General features: G+C 40.4%; 1 protein-coding gene across 1 annotated transcript in view; it reads right to left on the reverse strand.

Annotated features, from left to right (window-relative positions):
* cfap54 (cilia and flagella associated protein 54) overlaps window positions 1-26459 on the reverse strand; it is a 296945-nt gene that overhangs the window by 255660 nt on the left and 14826 nt on the right. The window contains exons 3-8 of the mRNA XM_043713181.1: window positions 24311-24454; window positions 18536-18707; window positions 12098-12156; window positions 8325-8468; window positions 6669-6782; window positions 6476-6577 (exon numbers count right to left, since the gene is read on the reverse strand). Of these exons, the coding sequence (XP_043569116.1) occupies window positions 6476-6577; window positions 6669-6782; window positions 8325-8468; window positions 12098-12156; window positions 18536-18707; window positions 24311-24454 (735 nt within the window). The remainder of the gene's footprint in view (window positions 1-6475; window positions 6578-6668; window positions 6783-8324; window positions 8469-12097; window positions 12157-18535; window positions 18708-24310; window positions 24455-26459) is intronic.

Below are 26459 nucleotides of genomic sequence, written 5' to 3' on the forward strand. Positions count from 1 at the left end.
CATTATCAGCTTTTCTCCTTCCCTGCCTTCCCACTATCCATCCCTTTGTTTGCCTAACTATCCTTCTCTCCATCTAGGCTTGGTCTCCATATTCGTTCTCACTCCTTTACTTCCCCACCCCCAACCCCTCACGTTTTCGCGTATTTACCATCTTTTTCTAGCTACTACTTACTCTAATGAATCGGATTTCCAGCATCATTTCATTTCTGTGGTTTGCAGTTCCAGTTGCACCTCCACTGCGACCATAATTCAACCAATCAGCACCTCTTATCATGTTGGGTTTTTTGCTAAAATTGATTACTTCAGTTTCAGTTTTGATAAGTGCAGACAAGAACCTTGACTTCATGTCCCTTTTGATCCCATCTACTCCAGAGTTAGAACATAGAACATTACAGCGCAGTACAGGCCCTTCAGCCCTCGATGATGCACCAAGTCATACCAATCTGAAGCCCATCTAACCTATACTATTCCATGTACGTCCATATGTTTGTCCAATGACAACTTAAATGCACTTAAAGTCGGCGAATCTACTACCGTTGCAGGCAAAGCATTCTCCGAGTAAAGAAACTACCTCTGACATCTGTCCTATGTATTACCCCTCAATTTAAAGCTATGCGCACTCGTGCTCACCATCACCATACTTGGAAAAAGGTTCTGCCTGTGCACCCTATCTAACCCTCCGATTATCTTATATGTCCCTATTAAGTTACCTCTCAACCTTCTTCTCTCTAAAGAAAACAGCCTCAAGTCCCTCAGCCTTTCCTCGTAATACCTCCCCTCCATCCTAGTAAATCTCCTCTGCACCCGTTGTGTCATAACATCTCTGAACAGGTTCATTAGAAAATAGAGTCACAGAGATATGCAGCACGGAAACAGACCCATCCATCCAACTTGTCCATGCCCACCAAATATCCTAAATTAATCTAGTCCCGTTTGCCAGCAATCTTGGCCCACATCCCTCTAAACCCTTCCTATTCATCGACCCATCCAGATGCCTTTTAAATGTTGCAATTGTACCAGCCTCTGCCATTTCCTCTGGCAGTTTGTTCCATGTACACACTAGCCTCTATGTGAAAAGGCTGCCCCTTAGATCTCTTTCAAATCTTTCTCCCCTTGCCCTAAACCTATGTCCTCTAGTTCTGGACTTCCCCACGCCAGAGAAAAGACCTTGTCTATTTACCCTATCCATGCCCATGATTTTATAAACCTCTATAAGGTCACCCCTCAGCCTCCAATGTTCCAGAGAAAACAGCCCCAGCCTATTCAGCCTCCCCCTTTAGCTCAAACCCTCCAACCCTGGCAACATCTAAAGACATGCTTAAAAATACTGGTATCCAAAATGGTGGCGAACTGAGCAGATCTGCCTTGCTAAGTTCTGCATCCCAACCCAGCAGTAGTGACATTTTTACCCCCCACCTTACCATTTTTTTGGAGAAACTTGATGTTAAATGGTTGTAAAACCATTTAAATCCATTTGTGGTGGAGCCTCAGTTGCCCAAACAGGTCGGGTGGGGAGTAATTTGTTTGGATAGTTGATCTATCAGGTGGCCGGAAACAAGTGGTAATCTATGATTGCCAGTTGCTCAAGCATTTCTCAATTATCTGACAATGCACACCATAATGCTGGTTAACCAAGAGCTGCCGGTTATCAAACAGCTCTCGATTATTCAGCAATGCATGCTATAATGCCGTTTAACTGATCGTTGGTTGCCTGGTGTCGTTGTTGCAGGGGTTTGAGATCTTATTCAGATGGTCGGAATTCAGATGCTTGATGTTCGGCTCGTCAAGATTCTACAGTAAATTCTTTTTGAGCAAGTGAGGATGATGTAAAGAAAGTATACAGCCCAGCTCCAACAAACGGGACACTTGCCGAAGGCATCGGGCAGGCCCATGACTGTGGATGCAGCTGCAGCTGGCGGCCACAGTTTCTTGGATGGGATGCCAAGGCAACTGGCTGAAGGCTGACAGAGCTCACTAGGTTACAGTGCACAGATCCGTTCTGGATCAATGCCTCCACTTGGTCCTGGTATGATTTCAAAGCTACAGGGACAAGCAGAGTTCTGGAATCTTCTATAAGGATGGGGAAAGATCTATAGGCCCTGACCTATCAGGGAACTAAGGCAATGTTTTTCTAGGACTTTTCAGCAGTGGTGATCCATTAAAGGAAATTGTTTGATGAGGACAAGAGAAAATTAAGGGACCTTGATATTTAATATTTGATGAGATAACCAGCGGTATTACTCACGAGGAGACAGTATAGTCATTTGACTCCTCGGAACAAGTGAAACATTTCTTGGACACTTTAAAATAATTCAGATGGATTTATAGACATGGACAATAATGTTTTTTTTCCTCTTGACTATATTTCTTGTAATGTTACCCTTTTCTTAAAGCTGCTGCTGTTGGTGTGTTTTTTTTCTCCGATTAGGATTGGTGTTGATATGTAGTTGCAGGTGGGCGGAGTGCTCGCTATTTGTCTGTTTCCTTCTATTGCTTGGGTCTGGGGTGTGGCTCAAGATGGACGGGAGAATGGAGGTGCGTGTGTGATAGGTGTAACCGCCCTCTGTAGACAGGGGGTAGAGTCCCCCACTAACTGTCTTTTGTGCTTTGTAGTTAGTTTAGTTTTTTGGGATTTTCGTAAACAGACTCCACAAGTTTTTTGTAAATGCTCAGCAAACGGCAAGTCGAATTCTTCCTCTCGGCAGATCAAAGGTGGTTACAAAGGATCATGGATAGCAGTGTTCTTAAATGGTGCACCTGGAATATTAGAGGGATCCATTCACCAGTTAAAAAGAAAAAGGTGGTGTCAAGCCTCAAAAAGGTGAGGGTGGATGTTGCCCCATTGGAGGAGATTCATCTTAATGACAAGGAACACTTGAAGTTACTGCAGGGTGGGTTGATCGGGTGTTTTTCTCATCCTTTAACACTAAGAGCAGGGGGTTGGCCATACTCGTCTGAAAGAATCTTCCATTTAATTTAATAGATTGTGTTAAAGATGAATATGGCTGGTTTGTATTCCTTAAGACCTCAATACATGGCAAGGAATATGGTATTTTCAATGTCTGTTGCCCTCTAGCCCAACGCCTTAAATTTTTGACTGATGGCCTTTGCATCGCGGCATATTATTATGGGGGTGGGGGGGACTTTCACTGCCTGATGGATCCTGTCCTGGATAGAATGCCCAAAGGCCCCCCAAAGCTTTCTCCACAATCTAAATAGTTGGTTGATTTATGTGTGGAACTGGGGTTGGTAGACATTTGAAGACGTCTCCATCCCACGGCCAGGGATGTAGTGCCATACGAGGTTTGATTTTTTTCCTAACTCCTGCGGCTCTTCCAGATTCAGTGGTACCTTGTTCAATTGGGAATATTGCCATATCTGATCACGCAGCAGCATATTTAGTGCTCGAGTTTAAGGGCAATGCAATGAGCTCACAGTACTAGCAAGTGGATCCCATCATGCTCAAGGATAGCAAGTTTGTTGAGTACTTTTCTAGGGAACTAACGGCATTTTTGTCCACCAATTTGGGTATAGCTAGTAATCCTTCCATTCTTTGGGAGACTGCTAAGGCCTAATATAGAGGAATAATTATCTCATACTTGGTCAGTCAGAAGTGTCAGAAGGGAGAGCAGCAGCGTCTGCTCGAGGCATGACTGAAGGCAGCTGAGACGGCATATTACAGTAAACCGTTAGTGACTAAGCTGCAGCAGATCACAGCCCTTCAATCCACCTTAAACTCCATGCTTACACATACAGCCAGGAAGGAACTTTCCTTTGCAAAGCAAAGATTGTTTGAGCATGGTGATAGGCCAGGTAAATATCTGGTTAGGAAGAAGAATACTTCTTAACTTATTGCTTCTATTAGGGAAGGGAATGGGACTCTTACTTGTAATGCTAAAAAGATTAATGCAGCGTTTCGGAGGTTCTATTCTGAACTGTATCAGCCTGAATGTTGTGAGGACAGACAGGATAAAATGGAGATTTTTTTAGGAACTTGGATATTCCTGGGGTGTCTGCTGAACAGACGACTCTCCTTCATGCTCCATTAACAGCACAAGAGATACAGGAGGCACTGAGGCAACTTCAAAGTGGAAAGGCGCCCGGCCCTAATGGTCTTCTCAGTGAGATTTATGAAGAATTTATCAAGATTCTGTTGGGGCCGATGTTAGACATGTATAACTATTCAAAGAGTCGTGATTGCCTCCCAACATTCTTGAGAGAGGCTAATATCTCTCTTATCCTCAAGAAAGAGCAGCCCCCAGAGGACTGTGCTTCTTAGAGACCTATCTCACTCAAATTATTTTAAAAGATAATTTGAGGTTGGAAAGGGTGTTGCCCTCTATTGTTAAAGAAGGGCTTTATGAAAGGTCGCAGATCCTCTAATAATAGTGATTTTTGAGAAGATTTGTAGCTCAGGTTGATAAGTACTTAAGTAAGCTCTCAAAGCTTGAACCTTCAAGCTCAGTGAGCTAACTTACATACTTATCCTCTCATAATGTTTGGGGGTTGCTTAACATGATTCAAGAGTGCCAATAACGATCAGTTCAAGGGTTGGTGTTCTCTTTGGACACGGAGAAGGCATTTGATCGAGTGGAATGGCTGAATCTTTTTAATACCCTGAAGCAGTTTGGCCTGTGTGAAGTGTTTACTAGATGAGTAAGGGTACTTTACAGTGATCCTCTGGCAGCGGTTCTCAATGTTATATGGTCTGACAATTATAACATTGGTAGGGGCAGTCAGCAAGACTGTCCCCTTTCACCTTTGCTTTTCACATTAGTGATTGAGCCGTTAGCGGAGCCCACTTGTGGGGACCCTAATACAGCTGCCCCAAAGGTGGGGCCGAAGGTGCACAAGATTACACTATATGCGGATTATGCTCTTATTGTTCTCTCGAACCCAACTGTCTCGGTGCCCTGTTTGCTACTGTGCATCAATTCATTTGGTTCTTTCTCATGTTACGAGATCAATTTTTCAAAGTCAGAGGCTATACCTATGGGGGGGGTCTTAGGGGAATACCTGGTGTGGAAGGTGGGTCCCCCTTTAAGTGGCACAGGGAGCTTTTCTTTACTTGGGCCTCTGTTACTCCCTAGCTTTGATTAGTTATTCAAGGCTAATTTTGTTCATTTGTTTTTGGACACGATTAAACAAGACCTTCAAAGATGGGGTCTCCTTCCAATATCATGGTTTGGTCAAGTCGAAAGGAGACCACACTTTTTACTGAGTGTTATCAATCTGATACAGAAAAGAAGATGCTTCAGGCTAAGAGCACTCTTTCAGTGAGTACTCTCTATCGTTTGTTGGGGGGAGGCTCCTCAGATGACATCGAGCATCTACATCAGGTCTGGGAGAGAAAGTTAGGAGTTGAGATCATTTTGGAAACATGGGAGGATATTTGTGAGATTGCAAAAAGGATTTTGATATGTAATAGGACCCATGCTATGCAGTTAAAGACTCTTCACAGGGCTCATCTAGCCCCAGATCATCTTGCAAAATTTAAGCCGGTAACATCTTCAATGTGCCCCAAATGTAAAATAAATGTGGTACTCTCACTCATTGTTTGTGGTCCTGTCCCAGGCTCTATGTGTATTGGAGCACTGTGGCAGAAGCAATAGCGAGGGTTTTTAGGACCAAAGTCAAACTGGGCTCTGTCTCTTTGCTCCTGGGTCTGCCAAATTTACCTCACTTAGATGTACATGGGAAAAAGCTGTTTAACATTCTCATTTTTTGTGGGAGGAAGAGCATTCTGACGTGTTGGGTGTCTGAGAACACCCCCACATCTGTCGGGGTGACGTAAGTCCAACATTCCTTTGGACTTTCTTACAAATATGGTGCACCAGAAAATGGACAACTTTTACAAGACGTGGCAGCCCTTTTTGAATTACTTGGAAGCAGATCTGTCCACCATTTTCATTAGAACTTTCGTCCAGCCATGATTGTTCGGTCTGATAAACCTAAGGCCATGAGAGGAAGAATTTCGAACAAATATGAGTTCAACAATTGATGCTCTTGAAGATTGAGAGCTATGGTCTTGTTGCATAAAGCAGCATTATTTATTTATTGATTTGTAATAAATGTAGTTTTGATTTCTTTTGCAGAGTAGTATAGTAGTTGGTATATTGTTTTTGTGGTTTTTGATGTTATGGTGCTATATTTTTATGTTTCTGTAACTTTCTAATTTTGTAAACAAAAATGTTTCAGTAAAAATATTTTTTAAAAAAAGAATACTGGTAGTGGGTTATAGAATTGAGAGTTAGACATTTATAATGATTGACTTTGGGAATGACTTCTGGTTTCCTCTTTACCAACTGGCTGTCACAAATTTAACAGGAACAGTCTGTTATAGCTGTGTTTGAATGTATACAGTCTCTGTTTTGCCTTAATAGAAAACGTACACCTTATTATAGTATGAAATTGAAGCAAAAGCATTTTAGAAGGCAATCACAACGTTGCATTCAATAAATAAATCATGACTCACATTTTGAGACTCTTTGTAGTTAGTTCTTTGTTTAGGTCGCAAAATTCCTTTTGGTTTTCTTCTACTTTCAAATACCGCTCTTTTAAATATCATTATTGATATCTAAAGGAAACAAAACCATTTCAAGTAAATGCACAGGTTAATTGTAAGTGAAGACTGACTTGGTATTATTGGATCTTGACGCTCCTGATACCTTGACAGTGGCCTCTCTAAAGGCTTTCCCAATGTGAGGAGTCTGAGGAGACGGATTCATGGTTTCTAACTGGCTTAATTCACTGATCTTGCCTAAAGCACGACGAGCAAACACCTATTTTAAAAATAACAGAAACATCATTGAAATTCTGGATGAAGTCTATGGATATGTACAGTCTTAGCTTTCCATAAAATGTTTTACATTAACATCAATCTGCATATTAAATTTCTATTACAGAAATATTTACAATAGTGTCAGAAGCACACCATTATTCTTTTATTTTCTAATTTAAAATAGACTCAAATTATCTTTCTGCTTTAAAATTTGTTTACTATGTTTGATCTGTATCAGATTAAATTTAATAAGTAATTTGTATAATTCTACAACAATGCTCAGTTTAAACAGCCTATTAATTAAAATATATCACAGCGATTACCAGGAATGAGGGGAGACAGTTACAAAAACCTGAAAAAAATCGGGCTGAATTCATTGCATGACAGAATGGGTGAGTATATATCGAGTAGAATGGAACCATAGAGTCTTGCATAACCCTCTTTCCAAGTAAACTCTAAAATCAATCCCTTTTCCACAAACTGAAATGGGGCACTTCAATACCACAAAATTGTAAATAAAGTAGAGGAGTAAAGAGGAGAACTGGATAACTGGGAGAGAGTGGTTGAACTACAAACAACATGCACAGCAAACAGCAAATACTTCTTAACAAAATATGTAAAGACAAAACTGAGTACATGCTAAAAGTTTAGTAGTCTGCAATAACCAGCTCAAACGCAAGTAAATGAGTGAGATCCAGTGTCCTTTCAACTTCAGTTCCATTTATTAAAGTCAAAATGAAAAGAAAGTATGCAAGAATTTAGGCATGCAAAATTACAGAATTGCCATGGTGCAGAAGGAAATCATTCTGCCCTTTGTAAACTTTGAAATTGTAAGAAACGTTTCAAAAAAATCAAATGTTAAGTGCAGATAGAAAATGCATCAAAAGAAGAAAAACAATGTTTTCAAGAACATTATAACCATTGTGAAAAACAACTATTGACATGTTCCTTCTGAAATGTTTTATATTAGGTGGAATATTCGCAAACCCTGAATGCCATGGGTGTAATGATTGGAACGAAGTCAGCCAGGTGGAGCACATAGAATATGAGCTCCCTGATTGAGGTTAACTGGTTCAATCAGGGAGCCCTAGCTGACAGATATAAACAAGAGTATCAGGGGTTCTGTTCATTCTCGGAATGGGCTCTGAGCTAGGTGGATCAGTGTCATGCAGTATGCACATGTAAACACAGAGTGACTTGCAGAATTATTTCATTGGGCAATAACAAACCAGTGGTGAAAATATGGCAGGGTTGGATAAAGGGAGATTTTTGACATCAAGAAAAATGCTGAAGAGGCATGGTGAATGCATAACAAGGTAAGCTACAGAAAACTATAGGAGATAACTTGCTAGAGCTCTTAGAGAGAAACACTCGAAAAAACTGCCCGAAATTGACCCTTAGCTAATTTGTGGTAAAACTTAGTCCATTATACTTGTCAAAGAACATATTTTAAGGCACTGTATGGCAATAAAGAAAATTAAGTGAGTTCTACAACAAGAATGCAAAAGATATATTTTGTAGTAACATTAACAAAATACTATACCTCTGCAGTCAGGTCATATTCACAGTCATAATAACACTGACACACAGCAGTATAAAGAGTTGCTCTCCATCTTAGATAGCGAACTGTTGAAAGTGGAATAGATGTTTCCATGCAGATGCTGGCCCATAGTAGAAATTCAAATGCCTGATCAGGAGCAAAATAATTATTTAACATTGTCAGGATTGAGATATTTAAAGTAAATATAAAACTCATATAGCATGGAATCAGACCCTTCTGCCCAAACCATCTATGCTAAATGAACTGGTCCCATTTGCCTGCATTTGGCCAAAATCCCCTCTAAACCTTTGCTATCCACGTGCCTGTCCAACTGTCTTTTAAATGTTGTAATTGTATTTCATCTGATAGCTTGTTCCATATATGCATCCTCCCACCATCTGAAAAAGATGCCCCTCGGGTCCCTTTTTAATCTTTCCCTCTTACCTTAGGGAAAAGACCTTAACTTTTCACCGTCCCCATGCTTTTATAAGCCTCTGTAAGGTCACCCCTCAGCCTCCTATACTCCAGGGAAAGAAGTCCCAGCCTATCCAACCTCTCTTTATAATTCAAACCCTCCAGTCTTGGTTGTCCTTGGTGGGCAGCACGGTGGCACAGTGGTTAGCACTGCTGCCTCATAGCGCCGGAGACCCGGGTTCAATTCCCGCCTCAGGCGACCGACTGTGTGGAGTTTGCACGTTCTCCCAGTGTCTTCGTCGGTTTCCTCCCTGTGCTCCGGTTTCCTCCCACAGTCCAAAGATGTGCAGGTCAGGTGAATTGGCCATGCTAAATTGCCCGTAGTGTTAGGTAAGGGGTAAATGTAGGGGTATGGGTAGGTTGCGCTTCGGCGGGGCGGTGTGGACTTGTTGGGCCGAAGGGCCTGTTTCCACACTGTAAGTAATCTAATCTAATCTAGCTGCAACATGACCTCCAAACTCCTGTACTCAATGCACTGACCAATAAAGGAAAGCATACCAAATGCCTTCTTCACTATCCTATCTACCTGCGACTCCATTTTCAAGGAGCTATGGACCTGACTCCAAGGTCCCTTTGTTCAGCAACACTATTAAGCGTATAGGCCTTGCTAAGATCATATTGTAAATCATACTGGCACCCTTTCCAGTTTAACAATATCCTTCCTGTAGCAAGGCAATCAGATTTATATGCATTACTCCATATGTAGCCTTATCAAAGTCCTGTACAGCTGTTGCATGATGTCCCAATTCCTTTATTCAATGTTCTGACTGTTGAAGGCAAGCATGCCAAACACCACTTTCACCATCCTGTCAAACTATGATGCTACTATCAGGGAATTTCGTACCTGCATCCCTAAGATCTCTATGCGACAACACTCCCTAGGGCCCTACCATTAACTGTGTAAGTCCTGTCCTGATGTCTTGCCAAAATGCAATGTTATGGACCAGATCAGACCCCCTCAAAATATTTTCAGAAGGTGGCCAACTTTTCCCTATTGTAATGCGCTATTTTCCAGATGCAATTTGATTGACATTTGATTAACTTGACATTAAGCAAACTACAATTTATTCAAACACTGTAGTCAAAATACAACTTAGAATAACAACTCTATTGGAAAACTTTAGAGAATAATAAATACAGTAACTATTACTAATTAACTATTCCAATGTAGTCACATCCAAAACACACCCTGTGACAAATAGACAAATTCAGAAAACAGATTTGGTCTCATATGTAATCCAGCAGCCTAGGAAAAGAACCCTCAGCTTTTGGCTATCATTGAGAGAGGGGAAAAATAGCGTCCATTTCCTCAAGACCCGAACAGCAACTGCTGAAAGCTAACTAAAAATCCTAAATATGAGAGAGCTTGATGACACCCATTCAGGCTGCTTCAATTGTTCTAATTTTTTTTTAAAAACCCAAGACCTCACAAATTATCTTCTCTAACTGCTCTTCACCTGTCTTCCAATCTCACTTTAAAAGAAACCAGGACAAAGCCTACATCTTAAAGCCACAGCATCATCACATGCAACAACTTACTTCAACATGCACTGCATTCGCTCATTTATATGTTTATCCAGGTTTTCTAGCTTCCATCGACACATATTGAAACTTTACATTGCTGAAATGGCATATTGTATTTTGTTGAAGCTGTCTCAAACTCATGCAGACAATTTGCAAGAAATACCAAAGTAAAGGTAAAACAACATTCATTTTATTATTTCTTGTGAAATACTAAAAAAAATGCTTTGACAAAAATGTGTTTTTTTAAACTGCAATATTAAAGTTTTTTTTCAACCAAATGATTACATGGCTAAACATAGTCAAATTGTGGTTTTCACGTACACAAATAGTGTCAGCATACATCTGAAGAAATTTACTTAAATACATATTATGGCATCAGCTTAAAAAAAACTATAAAGTATATATGAAGTAGAAAGATTAATAAAGCCTCAGAAAAAGGAAAACATCTTCACAATATTCCATACAAATCAAAGGGCATGGAGAAAGAGCACATGAAAATGTACCTCTCACTGTTTGCCTTTCAGCTCCCTCTCCTGGTACATTTTTCCTTCCAAAATTCTACTCCTTTTCTATTTTTCAAAGATTAGATGGAGCATCTAGCACCAATCCTTTATTTCATTCTGTATTTTCCTCCTGATAGGATGTCTCTTCAAAACTCCTCCATACATTGAGGACATTATATTTAAAATTTGATGTGGTTTACAACTGACTTCTAGATCCACCCTAAATTACAACCATTCCAACACAAATTTTGCAGACTCTGTAATAGGAGGCAGGGAGCCTCCACTCTAGCCATAGCATGGTCAATGTGGTGAAGATGAAATTATAGTCCCTGTACTTTTTCCTTCATTCATGTTGAGAGTGTCCACCATTCTTCTGCAAAATATTCCCCTCCATGTCTCCAAGTTGGTCATTTCAGTCTCTAAAAGTATGCCAAAGGCCACTCTCCACCTCAGAGACTCCTTCTCCTATTCTCTCATCTCCAAGCTCCTGAATGCCACCTCCTATTTTTGTAAAACCCATAATTGTTCCTCAGCTCAGCTGGCTACAGGGTTAGCATCTGGACCAGATTAATGCCATCAGCCTATGTTCCAGCAGAGGTCTGCCTCCTAACACTACCCATAGTTTACAGAAATCAAAACTAATCAGCAAGGATAACTGAAGAATTAGGTAAGACCGAGGCTTTGTCTACCCACTAAAGTGTATGTAAACAAACCCATGACATTCTTGGAAAAAGGGCAGGGAAGCTTCTCTGGTGCTCTGGCCAATAATTATCATTCAAGCAACAGATTATCCATGATAACAGTGACTACATTTCCAAAAGTACTTAACTGCTAAACACCTTAATGTTCTAAAATCATGAACAGTGCATTTTAAATGCAAATTTAATCTTTCTACAGAAAAAGAGGAAAGAACAATTAACAACTATCAGAGAGAAGCAAACACTTAGAAATGGAGAGAAGGCTGAATCATTAGCACATACGTACAAAAAGTGAAAAAGTATTAAAAATTCAGGACAGAGGGAGTAAGTGTGAAATTCTGTTTGATAACACTACCATGTATTATTTTACCATGTGCAGGCTCTTTATAGATACAAGTTATTTTGTTGTTATAAAGAATCAAAAGATACAGAGTAATGGTTATGTTTTCATTTATTGTAAAGATTAAACCTATAGCAGAGGCATATCATGGGTGAAATTAGGCCTATTTGTATAAAAACTATTGAAAAAAATACAAAGAGCCATAGAGATCAAAATTTAATATCATTGTTGCTTTACCTGGGTATAAAGTGTTAAAACCATCAAATGTCTACATATGGTATAAATGTAAGTTGTACCTAAAACACAGAAGTATGTTAACACATTTCAAACCAATAACTGTATAATACATTTAAAAACATTAAGTCTATGTAGAAATGTCAGAAGAAATTATGCATTAATAATTGCATTTTGTTTTGTCTTCTGCAAAATATAAATTTAATTTGAAGATGACTGCAAATGAAGTGTTCTTTGATTGTCAGATTATCTAGAATTTACATAAGTACCTGATAAACTAAAACTTATAAATATGTGCTCCTGAAATATTAAAAGGACATAATTCTCTAACATTCGCAGACGATACTTTTGAATCATTGATTTTAAAACTATGAAAACAATAAAGACAGCCATTACAGTATTGGGTTCACAACTAAGTAGCTGTGACAGCTACTTTGAAGCCAAAATGGTCTCAAGCACAATGGCTGCAGGCAGACCAATAGGTCTCTCATAATGCTGGGGGCGGTGGTACTTGACAATCCAAAAAGCCTGGAAAAGTGATAAACATTTTTTTACACTATGAAACCAAACATAAAAGAAAAAGTATTCGATGCCTGTTCTTTATTTACCTCTATCAAATGGTGAGCACAATGAAAGTTGAAGAACTTTCAAAGGTCATACAGTAAATAGTAATAGAGATGTCGAGCATGGAAACAGACCCTTCGGCCCATATCCCTCCAAGCCCTTCCTATTCATATACCCATCCAGATGCCTTTTAAATGCTGTAATTGTACCAGCCTCCATCACTTCCCTCGGCAGCTCATTCCATACACGTACCACCCTCTGCGTGAAAAAGTTGCCCCTTAGGTCTCGTTTATATCTTTCCCCTCTCACCCTAAACCTATGCCCTCTAGTTCTGGACTCCCCCACCCCAGAGAAAAGACTTTGTCTATTTATCCGATCCATGCCCCTCATGATTTTATAAACCTCTGAGGTCACCTCTTAGTCTCTAACACTCAAGGGAAAACAGTCCCAGCCTATTCAGCCTCTCCCTATAGCTCAATTCCTCCAACCCTGGCAACATCCTTGTAAATCTTTTCTGAACCCTTTCAAGTTTCACAACATCCTTCCAATAGGAAGGAGACCAGAATTGCACGCAATAATCCAAAAGTGGCCTAAACAATGTCCTGTACAGCCGCAACATGACCTCCTAACTCCTGTACTCAATACTCTGACCAATAAAGGAAAGCATACCAAATGCCTTCTTCACTATCCTATCTACCTGTGACTCCACTTTCAAGGTGCTATGAACCTGCTTCCAAGGTCTCTTTGTTCAGCAACACTCCCGGGGACCTTACCATTAAGTGTATAGGTCCTGCTAAGATTTGCTTTCCCAAAGTGCAGCACCTCGCATTTATCTAAATTAAACTCCATCAACCACTCCTCAGCCCATTGGCCCATCTGATCAAGATTCCATTGTAATCTGAGGTAACCTTCTTCATTGTTCCCTACACCTCCAACTTTGATCAACTTGTCAATTAATGGCCAGATTCAGCAACAGCTTCTAAAATTTAAGCAGCTCTTAGAGTATTCTAGCGACACCAATGTCACAATAAAGAGTGAATTCCATTAAAATATAATGCATCATGTCTAACTGAGATTTGGACGTAACTAATATTGAAACGATAACAAGGAAAGTTTGCCAATGACAGACAACCCTACTTTATAATATACATTAGTAATTGTAGATCCATCATTTGTAAAATCCTCTTACAATGATATCTGATGCAGGGAGGGGGCTAGTTACTAGTGACGGCAAAGTAGTAACCAACCTCTCTGCTAGCTATGCCTTATCAAAAGTATACGATTGTTTACAATCCTTTTACACCAACATGTATCAATCATGAGAGCAGACCAGTCATGATTAACATGAACAATTGTATTTGTATCACTATCAATACTGGTGATTAATTTACATTGAAAAGAGCAAAGATCTCAATGCCTGTCTTCTAGAGTCACTACTTAGAAAAACACTCGGATTCACCCAGGTTTCAATTTTGCCAACAAGTCTTAATGTTGCATTTCTTCAAACCCTTTTTAAAGTTTGTGTTCACAACTTCAACTGCAATACCTTCATTAACATACCCCATCATTTAATCACATAACTCATCCCTTATCAGATATGATTCACCTTTAACAAATCCATGTTAGCTATAATTTATAACAAATTCTTCAAAGAAACAACTAACTTTATCCCAAATTGTGGTCTCCAGAGGTTGCCAACTTCTTATCTTTTTTCCAAACATCTATTCATAGCATTTATGATCTTCCAATCCTCATTTCGAAGTAAGATTGCAGCCAATATCTCTGCTACTTTCACTCTAACGTCCCTCAACCAGGGATGCATTCATTCAAAGCCATGTGAGCACACTCAATCTTTTACATCCTTTCACTTTTAACTATTTCTAATCAATCTAATATATACCCATTTTTCTTTTACCAGATATGGTAGAATTCTCATCTTTAGTGAAGATAGATGCAAAGTACTCATTTAGTAGCTCCACAAGAAGATTCCTTTTTTTTTTAGTAGCCATGATGTGGAGGAGCTGGTGCTGGACTGGGGTGGACAAAGTTAAAAAATCACACAACACCAGGTTATAATCCAAAGTACTCATTTAGTAGCTCCACAAGAAGATTCCTATTTTTTTTAGTAGCCATGATGTGGAGGAGCTGGTGCTGGACTGGGGTGGACAAAGTTAAAAAATCACAACACCAGGTTATAATCCAACAGGTTTATTTTGAAGGACTTGCTTTTGGAGCGCTGCTCCTTCATCAGGTGGTTGTGGAGAATAAGACCATAAGGATGAGGATCCTGGAATTATATTCATTAGAGTTTAGAAGGTTGAGGGGAGTTCTAATAGAAACTTACAAGATAGTGCATGGCTTAGAAAGGGTGGACGCTGGGAAGTTGTTAACCTTAGTCAGGGAGACGAGGACCCATGGGTACAGCCTTAGAATTAGAGGGGTCAATTTAGAACAGAAATGAGGAAACATTTCTTCAGCCAGAGAATGGTGGGCCTGTGGAATTCATTGCCATGGAGCGCAGTGGAGGCCAGGGCATTAAAAGTCTTCAAGGCAGAGATTGATAAATTCTTGATCTCACCAGGAATTAAGGGCTAAGGGGAGAGTGCGGTAAGTGGAATTGAAATGTCCATCAGCCATGATTAAATGGCAGAATGGACTGGATAGGTCAAATGGCCTTACTTCCATTCCTATAACTTGTGGTCTTATAAGACACAGAATTTACTGTAAAAGGTTACAAAGTCATGCAACTGAAATAGTATATTGAAGAAACCCAATTGTTGTTAAGTCTTTCATCCTTTAGAATGGTTTCCAGGTTTCGGTACATTAATATATAAATCCCAGAACTTCTTTCAAGTCACCTTCTCGACATAACTCAAGGTTTTATAAGAAAAGATGACATCTCAGCTCAGACAATGCATTAAAGGTGTGAGGTTACGGTCTGTCTGTATTCCAATCTCAAGTCAGACTGGTTCTGTTTCCAAAGTAAAATTTATAAAATATTAGATGGATTGACTGCCTGCAGATTGTGCATTTCTTGGGCAAAATAGAATGGATCGTATTAACTACAAAGTCAGAAAGAAAGAGAGAGAGAGAGAGAGAGAGACAGAAAGAGACAAAAAAAGACAGAGAAAGAGAGAGGGAACAGGAGTGTGAGTGCATGAGAGAGCATGTGTTTGTGTGTGTGAAAGCTTGGTAAAGTATGTGTGTGTGGATGTGATGGAATATAAGCCTGCATTGTCCAGTATGTCCCAGAAGCTGAAAGATTACACCATGCTCTTCACAACCGACAACACATTATCAATGAGGATGTGCATCTCGCCAAGACCTTCCCTGCACCTCCACTTCTCACCTTTAATCAACCGCCAAACCTTAAACAGACAATTGTTCGCAGCAAACCGCCTCACCTTCAGGACAACACTGTATAACCCGGTCAGTTCAACCACTGCAAGATATATCAGAGTGTCAACATGGATACTACTATTACACGTGAGGACACCACCCAGGGTGTACGTGGCAAATACTCATATGATTCTGCCAACATTGCCTATCTTGTATGCTGCAGGCAAAGATGCATTGAGGCATGATACATTGGCAAGACCAAGCAGATGCTACGACAACAGATGAATGGACACCGTGCAACCACCACTAGACAAGGATGTTCCCTGCCAGTCAGGGAACACTTCAGCGGTCAGGGACATCTGATCCCGTATCTTCAGGTGACCATACTCCAAGGTGGACTTCTGGATAGGCAAAAATGCAAAGTGGCCGAGCAGAGGCTGATAGCCAAGTTCGGTACCCATGAGGATGGCCTGAACGAGGACCTTGGGTTCATGTCACACTACAGGTAACCTCACTGCACTGTTCTCTCTCACTCACTCACACACACACACACACAGACCCTCTCAGAGGTGGCGGAAGTCTTCCACAATCACAACTTCCCTTCCCACATAGTTGACGATACCATCCAATGCATCTCCTCCACTTCACGCACCACCGCCCTTGAACATCACCTCTCCCAACACAACAAGGACAGAATCTCCCAGTCCTCACTTTCCACCCCACCAACCTCCACATATAAAGCATTATCCTCTTCCACCTACAAACGGAATCCACCACCAGAGATATATTTCCTTCCCCACCCCTATCAGCGTTCCAAAAAGACCATTCCCTCTGCAACTCTCTCATCAGGTCCCCACCCCAAATCAGCCCTCACCCCACTCCTGGCACCTTTCCCTGCCACCGCAGGAAGTGCAAAGCTTGCACCCACACCACTCCCCTCACCTCCCTCCAAGGCCCCAAGGGATCCTTCCACATCCACTAGAAATTCACCTGTACCTCTACCAATGTCATCTACTGCATCATTTGCACCTGATGTGGTCTCCTCCACATTGTGGACATCCGCACCCACCAACCCCAACGCCCTGTGGCTGAACACTTCAACTCCCCCTCCCACTCCTTCAAGGACATGTAGGTCCTGGGCCTCCTCCACCACCAAACCGTTACCACCCGACACCTGGAGGAGGCACACCTCAAATTCCGCCCTGGAACCCTGCAACCAGACTGGATAAATGTGAATTTCAATAGCTTCCTCATTTCCCTCTCCCTACATTATCCCAGTCCTAAGCATCCAACTCGGCACTGCCCCCTCTGACCTATCACCTTCTCCCTCACCTTCATTCACCTATTGCTTTCCCACCTACCTCCCCCCAACCCCACCCCCTCCCATTTATCTCTCAGCCCCGACTCACAAGCTTCATTCCTGATGAAGGGCTTAAGCCTGAAACATCGATGCTCCTGCCTGTCCAGCTGTACTTTTCCAGCACCACACTCTCGACACACGTACACCCACACGCACTTTACAAAGCTTTCTCACACACAAACACGTTCTCTCTCACCTTCTCTCTCTCTCTCTCTCTCTCTCTCTCTCTCCCCCCACCCCCCGCAGATACATTCTACTTTGCCCAAAAAATGCATAATCTGCAGGCAGTCATACATGTAATATTTTGTACATTTCACTTTGAAAATATAACCAGTCTGACTCAAGATTGAGATATAGACTCTACCTCACATCTTTAATGCATTGTCTGAACTGAGATGTCACCTTTTGTTATAAAACTTTAAGTTATCTTGAGAAGGTGACTTGAAATAAGTTTCAGAATTTACATATTAATGAACCAAAACCTGGAAACCATTCTAAAAGATGAAAGACTTAACAACAATCCGGGTCTGTTCAATATATCATTTTAGTGCATGACTCTGTAATCTTTTACTATAAATTCTGTGTCTTATGATCTTATTCTCCGAAATCTAGTGCTTCTAAAATAATCTGTTGGATCTGTTGTGTGATTATTAACTATATTTATCTTGAGAAGCTCTGCAATTCTTCTGTTTATAATTGACTTAGCAGGTTTATTAATCTTTTATCAAACACTTTGCCCTTTCTATTTATTTTCTCACTTCTCCCCTTCTGCTTGAATCAGAATCATCATCCAGCCCAAAACAATAAATATGCTGACTATAAGTCAATAATTCTGTTCAAAGAAAATACTAATGAATATTTTTATTCTTATAGTATTGAGTATTATTATTGATTATATGCTGCCATGAAAAGGCCTTGGTTCTAAACTGTGTGCCACAGAAAGGCGAGTGTTCCTACAATGTCCAAATATGTATAGCTCATGGATAAGACTCCCCATCAGCCCAAAAGCTCTGAAAAGTAACCTTTAGATAATTCAGCTAAAACACGAGACAAAGAAAAAACTAAATCCTGACTGAGAACTGTGGTATTTGAACACTGCAACAGGAAAAAATAATTTCTCATCCAGTTAATACATTTGTTTAAATGAGATAAATCTAATATAGAAGATAATACAATACCATTGTAAATAAGCCAGCAAAGCTGTTCTTTAGGTAGGGCCACTTGCATAATAAGTCGAAGGAACTTAAGAATGCTTGTGCACTTCCTTTGTGAATCCATTTTCAGCAGTCTTGAATCAGCTTCTTTCACCATGTAGTAACTGCAGATGCAGTTCATTTGCAATGCATGAAGCTACAGGGTGGCAAATAGGGAATAGTCAGGTAGCTGTGTTTGACTTGCGCCAATGCAATGGGCCAAAGAACTATTTTCCTTAGATCTCTACAACTTTATATGGGACAATACGACATAACTAATTTCTGAAAAAAGGTAAACAATAATAGAATAATTCATATCAATGAAAGTTTAATTCAACTTTCATTCTCCTTCTGTTGCTGAATAATTTGAAAAAATAATCCATCTTGAAATGCTGCTTAATGCATGCACTTAAAAATCTTAAAAATGTTTCAACAATTAACAAGCCCAATTTTAACATAGGTTGTCATAAGAGCTTATACAAACATGATTTGTAATCAGCTGATTTAGTTATTCAATTCTGCTTATCCACTGATGGTTCAAAATATTTATTGCCACTATTCAATGAGGAGAGAGGGGAGTAAAATTCGTTAACAACTGAAAACAAAACAGTTGTAAAGTGATGCTCAATTTACTCATGCTCATGAAACCAGCATGCAACTTTTGTGCAGCCTGATTACATGTTTTCAACAAGCAGTCAGCATCAAGCATGGGAACACAGGAATATCTTAGGAGGACTGGGGCTAATATCTGTGCAGGAAAATTGCATATTCTTGAAATAAAAAACAAAATAATCCCAATTAGGTGGCAATGAAGACAGATGAAGTACTAAGTTCGTAGATAGGCTGAGAGCATGGAACAAAGTAATACTAGTCTAAATTAGGACTACTGTGCATGTATGCGAATGCAATGAATGTGGTTAAAAAAAAAAGTGGTGAGTAATCAAAATGGACGATGGAGGTAATTACGCTCAAGGTGCTGAACTCAACATTGAATCCTGAAGGCTGTAACGTGGATTCACTTTCCACCAATTAAGCAGAAAATGAGGGGTTATTCCTCAGCTTGAGTTCAGCTTTACTGGAACACTGCAGCAGGCATAAGACACTAATATTAACAATAGGAGCAGGAGAAATGACAAGCAACCTGAAAAGTTTGAGTTATTCTTATCAATAGAGTAATGGTGTTCCACAAAGCAGTCACATAGTCTATACTTGTTCTCACCCACAAGAGACGAGATTGAAAGAAGACAGAAATAAACTGCTGCTTCATCTGTAAAATATGTTTGGGGGTCTTGAAAGCAGGGAAGGGAAGAGAGAAAAGTGCAGATGTTACAAATTCTGTGATTGAATGGGAAAGTCCTATGCAGGATGGGGATGTGGTTGAGGAAGCATGAGGAGAGATCGAGTGAACCAGGTTGTGATGAAGTGAATGGTACCTGTAGAATTCCATCTGTGGAGGAGAGAAAAGATGTGCTTGTTGGTGGCATCTGCTAGAGGTGCCGGATATGGTGGACGATGATCCTTTCGATGCAGCGACTGGTGGGTGGAAAGAAAGAGGACAAGAGTAACCCTACTGTGGTTCTGGGAAGGAGTGAGGCAGAAGGGAAATGGACGAAACACAGTTCAGGGCCCTATCAGCAATGGTAGGGAAGAGTCTTTGATGAGGAAAATAATGTCTTTGGAACGCTTTCCCACAGATAGCTATGGAGGCAGAGTCCTTGTGTACGTTTAAGGTTGAGGTAGAGAAGTTCCTCATCAGGGTATCAAAGATTATGGAGAAAGGGGAGGAAAGTGGATGAGGAGTACTGGATCAGCCACAGTCCTCTTGAATGGCTAAGCAGGCTCAAGGGGCCAAACAGCCACATCCTGTTGCTATTTCTTATGGTCTTACATCGATACCCCTTCAAGGTGATCTGAATACTCTTTGCTTCTCCCTTGAAAAGAGGCCTGAACAAAGCCCATCTAGATTACACATAGGAGGACTGCATAGTGAAGAGAATGTGGCTTAGGCCAGGAAATTGGAAATTGTGGAACTGATACATAGCATCAAAAGAATCAAAAAAATGAAGTCAAAGAAAATGTTGAGTCTAAACAAGAAGAAATAAGTTATCTGGGACAGGAATAGGCTGAAACAGTAGGTCCTCCAGGGCAGTCCTGTTTGTCCAATTAGGGAAGGTGGTAGGACAAGTCACTGACAATCCTGGAAACAACAGCTTGCTATTTGGTACTGGGGTCATGTACTCAGGGAGATAGGAAAAAAATGTTTGAGCTGACAAATCAGCCATTGCAAGAAAACTCTCCTTTACATCAGTGAGGTGATCACTGATGAAGAAACTGAAGATGGTTGGGCATGGAGCACTACCCGGAGGAATTTGAGTACTGATGATCCAAATCTGAGATGACTGAACTTCTTTTAGTCCGAAGAATGACTCTTTGCAGCACAGTGTTTTCCCCTTGAATCCCATTCACTCCAGTTTTGCTAGGCCTCCTCGATGCCACACTCAGTCAAGTGCAGCCATCCTCATTTCTCTTCTCGAGTTCTGCTCATTTTTCCACATTTGAATCAATGTTATAATTTGTTAAGGACCAGAGTGATCTTGGCAGAACCCAAACTGAGCAGCAATGACCAGGTTATTGTTGATTAAGTGTCCCTTCACAGCATTGTCAACAACACCTCCCATCACTTTGCTGGTGATTCAAAGTAGTCTGATAGGTCAGCATTTGGCCAAGTTGGATTAGTCATAGAGTCATTGAGATGTACAGTACAGAAACAGACCCTTTGGTCCAACTCATCCATGCCGACCAAATATCCCAACCCAATCTAGTCCCACATGCCAGCACCAGGCCCACATCTCTCAAACCCTTCTTACTCAGATTCAGATGCCTTTTAAATGTTGCAATTGTACTAGCCTCCACCACTTCCTCTGGCAGCTCATTCCATACACGTACCACCCTCTGTGTGAAAATGTTGCCCCTTAGGTCTCTTTTATATCTTTCCCCTCTCACCCTAAAATTATGCCCTCTAGTTCTGGACTCCCTCACCCTAGGGAAGAGACTTTGTTTATTTATCCTATCCATGCCCCTCATGATTTTATAAACCACTATAAGGTCACCCCTCAGCCTCCAACCCTCCAGGGAAAACAGCCCGAGGCTGTTCAACCTCTACCTATACCACAAATCCTCCAACCCTGGCAACAGCCTTGTAAATTCTTTCTGAACCCTTTCAAGTTTCACAACATCTTTCCGATAGGAAGGAGACCAGAATTGCACACAATATTTCAAAAGTGAACTAACCAATGTCCTGTACAGCCGCAACATGACCTCCCAACTCCTGTACTCAGTACTCTGACCATACAAAATAGACATGGACGATTTTCTACATAGTCAAGTAGATATTGTTACAGGTGACTGGAACAGCTTGACTAAAGATGTGGCTACTTCAGAAGTATAAATCATCAGTACTATTTCTGGAGTGTTTCCAAGTTCCACTTCTTTGCAGTATTCAGTGCTTTCAGACATTTCTTGATAGATCCACAATACTATTTGAGATGGAATTCCAGGGCCTGATCAGGTCTATCCTAGAACTCTGTGGGAAGCTAGGGGATTGATTTCTGGGCCCCTTGCTGAGATATTTGTATCATCGATAGTCACAGGTGAAGTTGCGGAAGACTGGAGGTTGGCTAACGTGGTGCCACTTCTTAAGAATGGTGGTCAGGGAACTATAGACCAGTGAGCCTGACATAACTGGTGGGCAAATTGTTGGAGGGAATCCTGAGGGACAGGATTTGCATGTATTTGGAAAGGCAAGGACTGATTAGTCATGTCTCACAAACTTGATTGAGTTATTTGAAGAAGTAACAAAGAGAACTGATGATGATAGAGCAGTGGACATGACCTATATGGACTTCAGTAAGGCGTTCGACAAAGTTTGTCATGAGGCACTGGTTAGCAAGGTTAGATCTCATGGAATACAAGGAGAACTAGCCATTTGGATACAGAACTGGCTCAAAGGTAGAAGACAGAGGGTGGTGGTGCAGGATTGCTTTTCAGATGGAGGTCTGTGATCAGTGGGGTGCCACAAGAATCGGTGCTGGGTCCACTGTGTTTAGTCATTTATATAAATGATTTGGATGTGAACACAGGAAGTATAGTTAGTAAGTTTGCAGATGACACCAAAATTGGAGGTGTGGCAGTCAGCAAAGAAGGTTACCTCAGAGTACAACAGGATCTTGATCAGATGGGCCAATGGGCTGAGGAGTGGAATTTAAATAAATGTGAGGTGCTGCACTTCGGAAAGGCAAATCAGAGCAGGACTTATACACTTAATGGTAAGGTCCTAGGGAGTGTTGCTGAACAAAGAGATTTTTGATTGCAGGTTCACAGTTCCTTGAAAATGGAGTCGCAGATATATAGGATAGTGAAGGAACATTTGCTATGTTTTCCTTTACTGGACACAGAATTAAGCATAGGAGTTGGGAGGTCATGTTACAGCTGTACAGGACATTGGTTAGGCCACTTTTGGAATATTTGTGAAATTTTGGTCTTCCTCCTATTGGGAGGATGTTGTGAAACTTGAAAGGGTTCAGAAATGATATATATAGGATGTTGCCAGGGTTGGAGGAATTGAGCTACAGGGAGAGGCTGTTTTCTCTGGAGTGTGAGGAGCATGGATAGGGCAAATAGACAAGATCTTTTCCCTGAGGTAGGGAAGTCCAAAACTAGAGGGCATAGGTTTAGGGTGAGGGAAAAAATTTAAAAGGGACCCAAAAGGCAACTTTTTCACACACAGCTACGTGTATGGAAGGGTTTAGAGGGATATGGGCCAAGTGCTGACAATTGGGACTACATGAGGTTAAGATATCTGGTCGGCCTGGACCAAAGGATCCAATTTCCGTGTTGTACATCTCTATGACTCAAAATGGCAATGGATGCCAGATTAAGTTATTACTGTTAAAACTGTTACAAATAAATCTTCGTAAAGCAACGGTAATAAGGGATATCGGTAAATGTATCGAGTTAAGCCACAAGTCAGCCATGATCATAGAACATCAGAACAGTCTTCAAGGGCTGAATGGCCTACGTCTATTCCTGTGTTTAAATGGATTTTTGAAGGAAAACTAGGCCATTGTGATACAGTCGGTTCTGTTATTACGCATGTTTTTTCAATGTGAATTGGCTTTAATGCGATTGAAGAATTTAGATTGTTATTTGTAGAACATGATTTCCTTACCTGTATTGGCTATAATGTTGTTCTGGCCCCATTACTTTAAATGGCGCGGCTACTGTGCAATTTTCTTAATGCAAGATTGCACAATAACAGTTCTATTGGACTATATCAGAACCAACAGTACTCAATGTTTCCATATTGCTTGGATACGAAAATAGAAAAACCAGATTTAAAACACTTGTGGACAGTTCACTTAAGTTTAGAAAAACAAACATAATTGCAATGCTTCTAAACTTTGATTATCTTTAGTTTATAATATCCCACAGGATACAGTGTTCAAGTGATTCGGAAACACACAAAGCAATGCATTGATTAAGCACCCTTAAGTGTCTCAGCAGTCCCAGCTTAAAGAAAAACAGTGAGCGCTTGAGGATTGTTAAAAACTACCCGTTTAGGTCTAACTGTAATAAGAAAAACTGCAGGAAATATAGAAACAAAGTTTAAAAACACAAATGATTTAGGCATTCAGTAATAACAAGCATTAAAGAACTACATTTTGGTACTTCAACTTATGGTAGATATATATCTGTACATACCGTTAAGCTGGCACTACCGATTTCAAATGGACTTGGTAAAAAGGTGGTCTTAAATGTATTTACATCTGTAATGTCATCAATCCTGAAAGAACCAAACTGTTGAAGACATCGTCCAAAACATTGCCACGAAGCCAATTTATAGAACTGAAATTGAATACCGACACTTATTCAAATACCACATTACTAACACATGTATGTCAAAATGTTTATAAGAAACATATTTTACTTAGTGTGAAAAGAATTCATTTCCATGTCAATCACTATGGCTGAGAGATTCTTATATGGTGTGGGTTTCTTGGGGATAAGAGTATAGTCATCAAAAGATCAGAAGATAAGTGTATGAGCCACAAAAACAGACTCCTTTATTAACAGTTACAGCATGCATTTTCCCAATACTTCTTACAACCCCATCTCTGGCGTTGCTCAATGTATAAGCTTTAAGTGAACAATATAAACACAATGCTATTTCAAAACAGTAAACCACGATGATGGCCAGGATTTAAACCTAACGAAATTTGAATGTCACTTTGCAAAGAGACATGCGCGAGAATTCCGAGAAGCATGGCACTCCAACCGGAACACTATCAACAAACACATTGACTTGGATCTCATTTACCAACCCTTAAGAAAAAAAAGGAAATGACATCACCACAGGAAATAACATCACCAACCCAAGGAAAACTAACCAAATAAAAAGTGGGCCATGCCACCAGTGTTTCGCCAGGGGCTCATTGATGTTATCTAGTATGGTGATGAAACATCTGAAAATGAACCTTCTAGCTCAGTGAGCAAACTTACATCCAGAATCTCAACCTAAGCTACAAATCTTCTCAAAACTCGCTAACTTTGTAAAGTGGATAGCATGGCAGTCTAGGCGAGGGTCAGAACTGGAAGTTTGATATTGCAAGGACTTAACAATTTATAGCTCACAGGTTGGGAGCCAGCCAAATAGAAAGAGAAATAAAAACTAAAGATTGCTGGGGAAATAGTCGGTCTGGCAACATCAATGGAGAGAGAACCAGAATTAACATTTTAAGTCCAGTATAATAATTCTTCAGAAGAATCCAGGAGAGGAATTAAGCATGATCACAAAGAATACTACAGCTCAGGAACAGGCCCTTTAGCCCCCCAAGCCTGTGCCGACACATTGTGGCCTTCCATAATAAATCAAAACAGTCTTCATTTACAGGATCTGTATCCCTCTATTCCTGTCCTACTCACGTATTTGTCCAGGTGCTGTGTGAATGCTGCTATTGTGTCTGCTTCTACCACTTCTTCCGGCAGCGCATTCTAGACACTCACCACCTTGAGAAAAACTTGCCTCACATCTCTTTAAAAAAAATAACACCCCCACACTGCACCTTGAACATGTGCCCCCTCCACTCTGGGGGAAAAAGCCTTATACTTATCACTCTATCACAATTATACTAACTTCTATTAGGTCACCCCTCAAGGGTTATGGGCAAAAATACAGGAAAATGAATCTGAGAAAAGTCGTTGGATCATCCAAATAAATCTGGCAAAAACAATAAATTCAAACTCGATTGGGTTTTAACATTCTGGGACATAATTTTAAGTGATTGGTCAAATTCGAATTGTTGTCAAAACAGCAACCACTTCAGGAATCCATTTCACAGCCAAATATTACATATTTTCAATTTTCCAGTCCACTCTGAAAGTGCTAGTTAGTCATCACAGGTGCTTGTCAACTCACAGTTCAGAACAGCATTCGGTCTCTCAAAAGTACAGTAAACGACTTTAACTTCATAACAATATGCAGGTTCATGACTTATTCAGTGCATAGGAGAGGTCAAACTACAAACTCCCAACACCTAATCAAGCAATATATAAGCCAATTCAGGAAAGTGTAAAGTATTCTAACTATTCATCAAATAAAAACAAAGATACACCTGAATAATGGAGATACAAAAGACCATCATGAAAACAACCAACACAACTCACAAGAGACCAGCACACCAACAGATTAAGAACAATCGATTTGAAGTTTAAATCTCCAGAAGGTTATACCTTCCCAAGGTCCAGAGGAATTGCTAAACCACCAAGATACTGTACAGATGCCTAAATTGCTCAAATCCTGTTTCTGCATAAAATATCCTTTGCAACTATCCATTCAATGCTTTTTCACTCT

Source organism: Chiloscyllium plagiosum, chromosome 23, assembly GCF_004010195.1.
Source record: "Chiloscyllium plagiosum isolate BGI_BamShark_2017 chromosome 23, ASM401019v2, whole genome shotgun sequence".
Lineage (NCBI taxonomy): Eukaryota > Metazoa > Chordata > Chondrichthyes > Orectolobiformes > Hemiscylliidae > Chiloscyllium > Chiloscyllium plagiosum.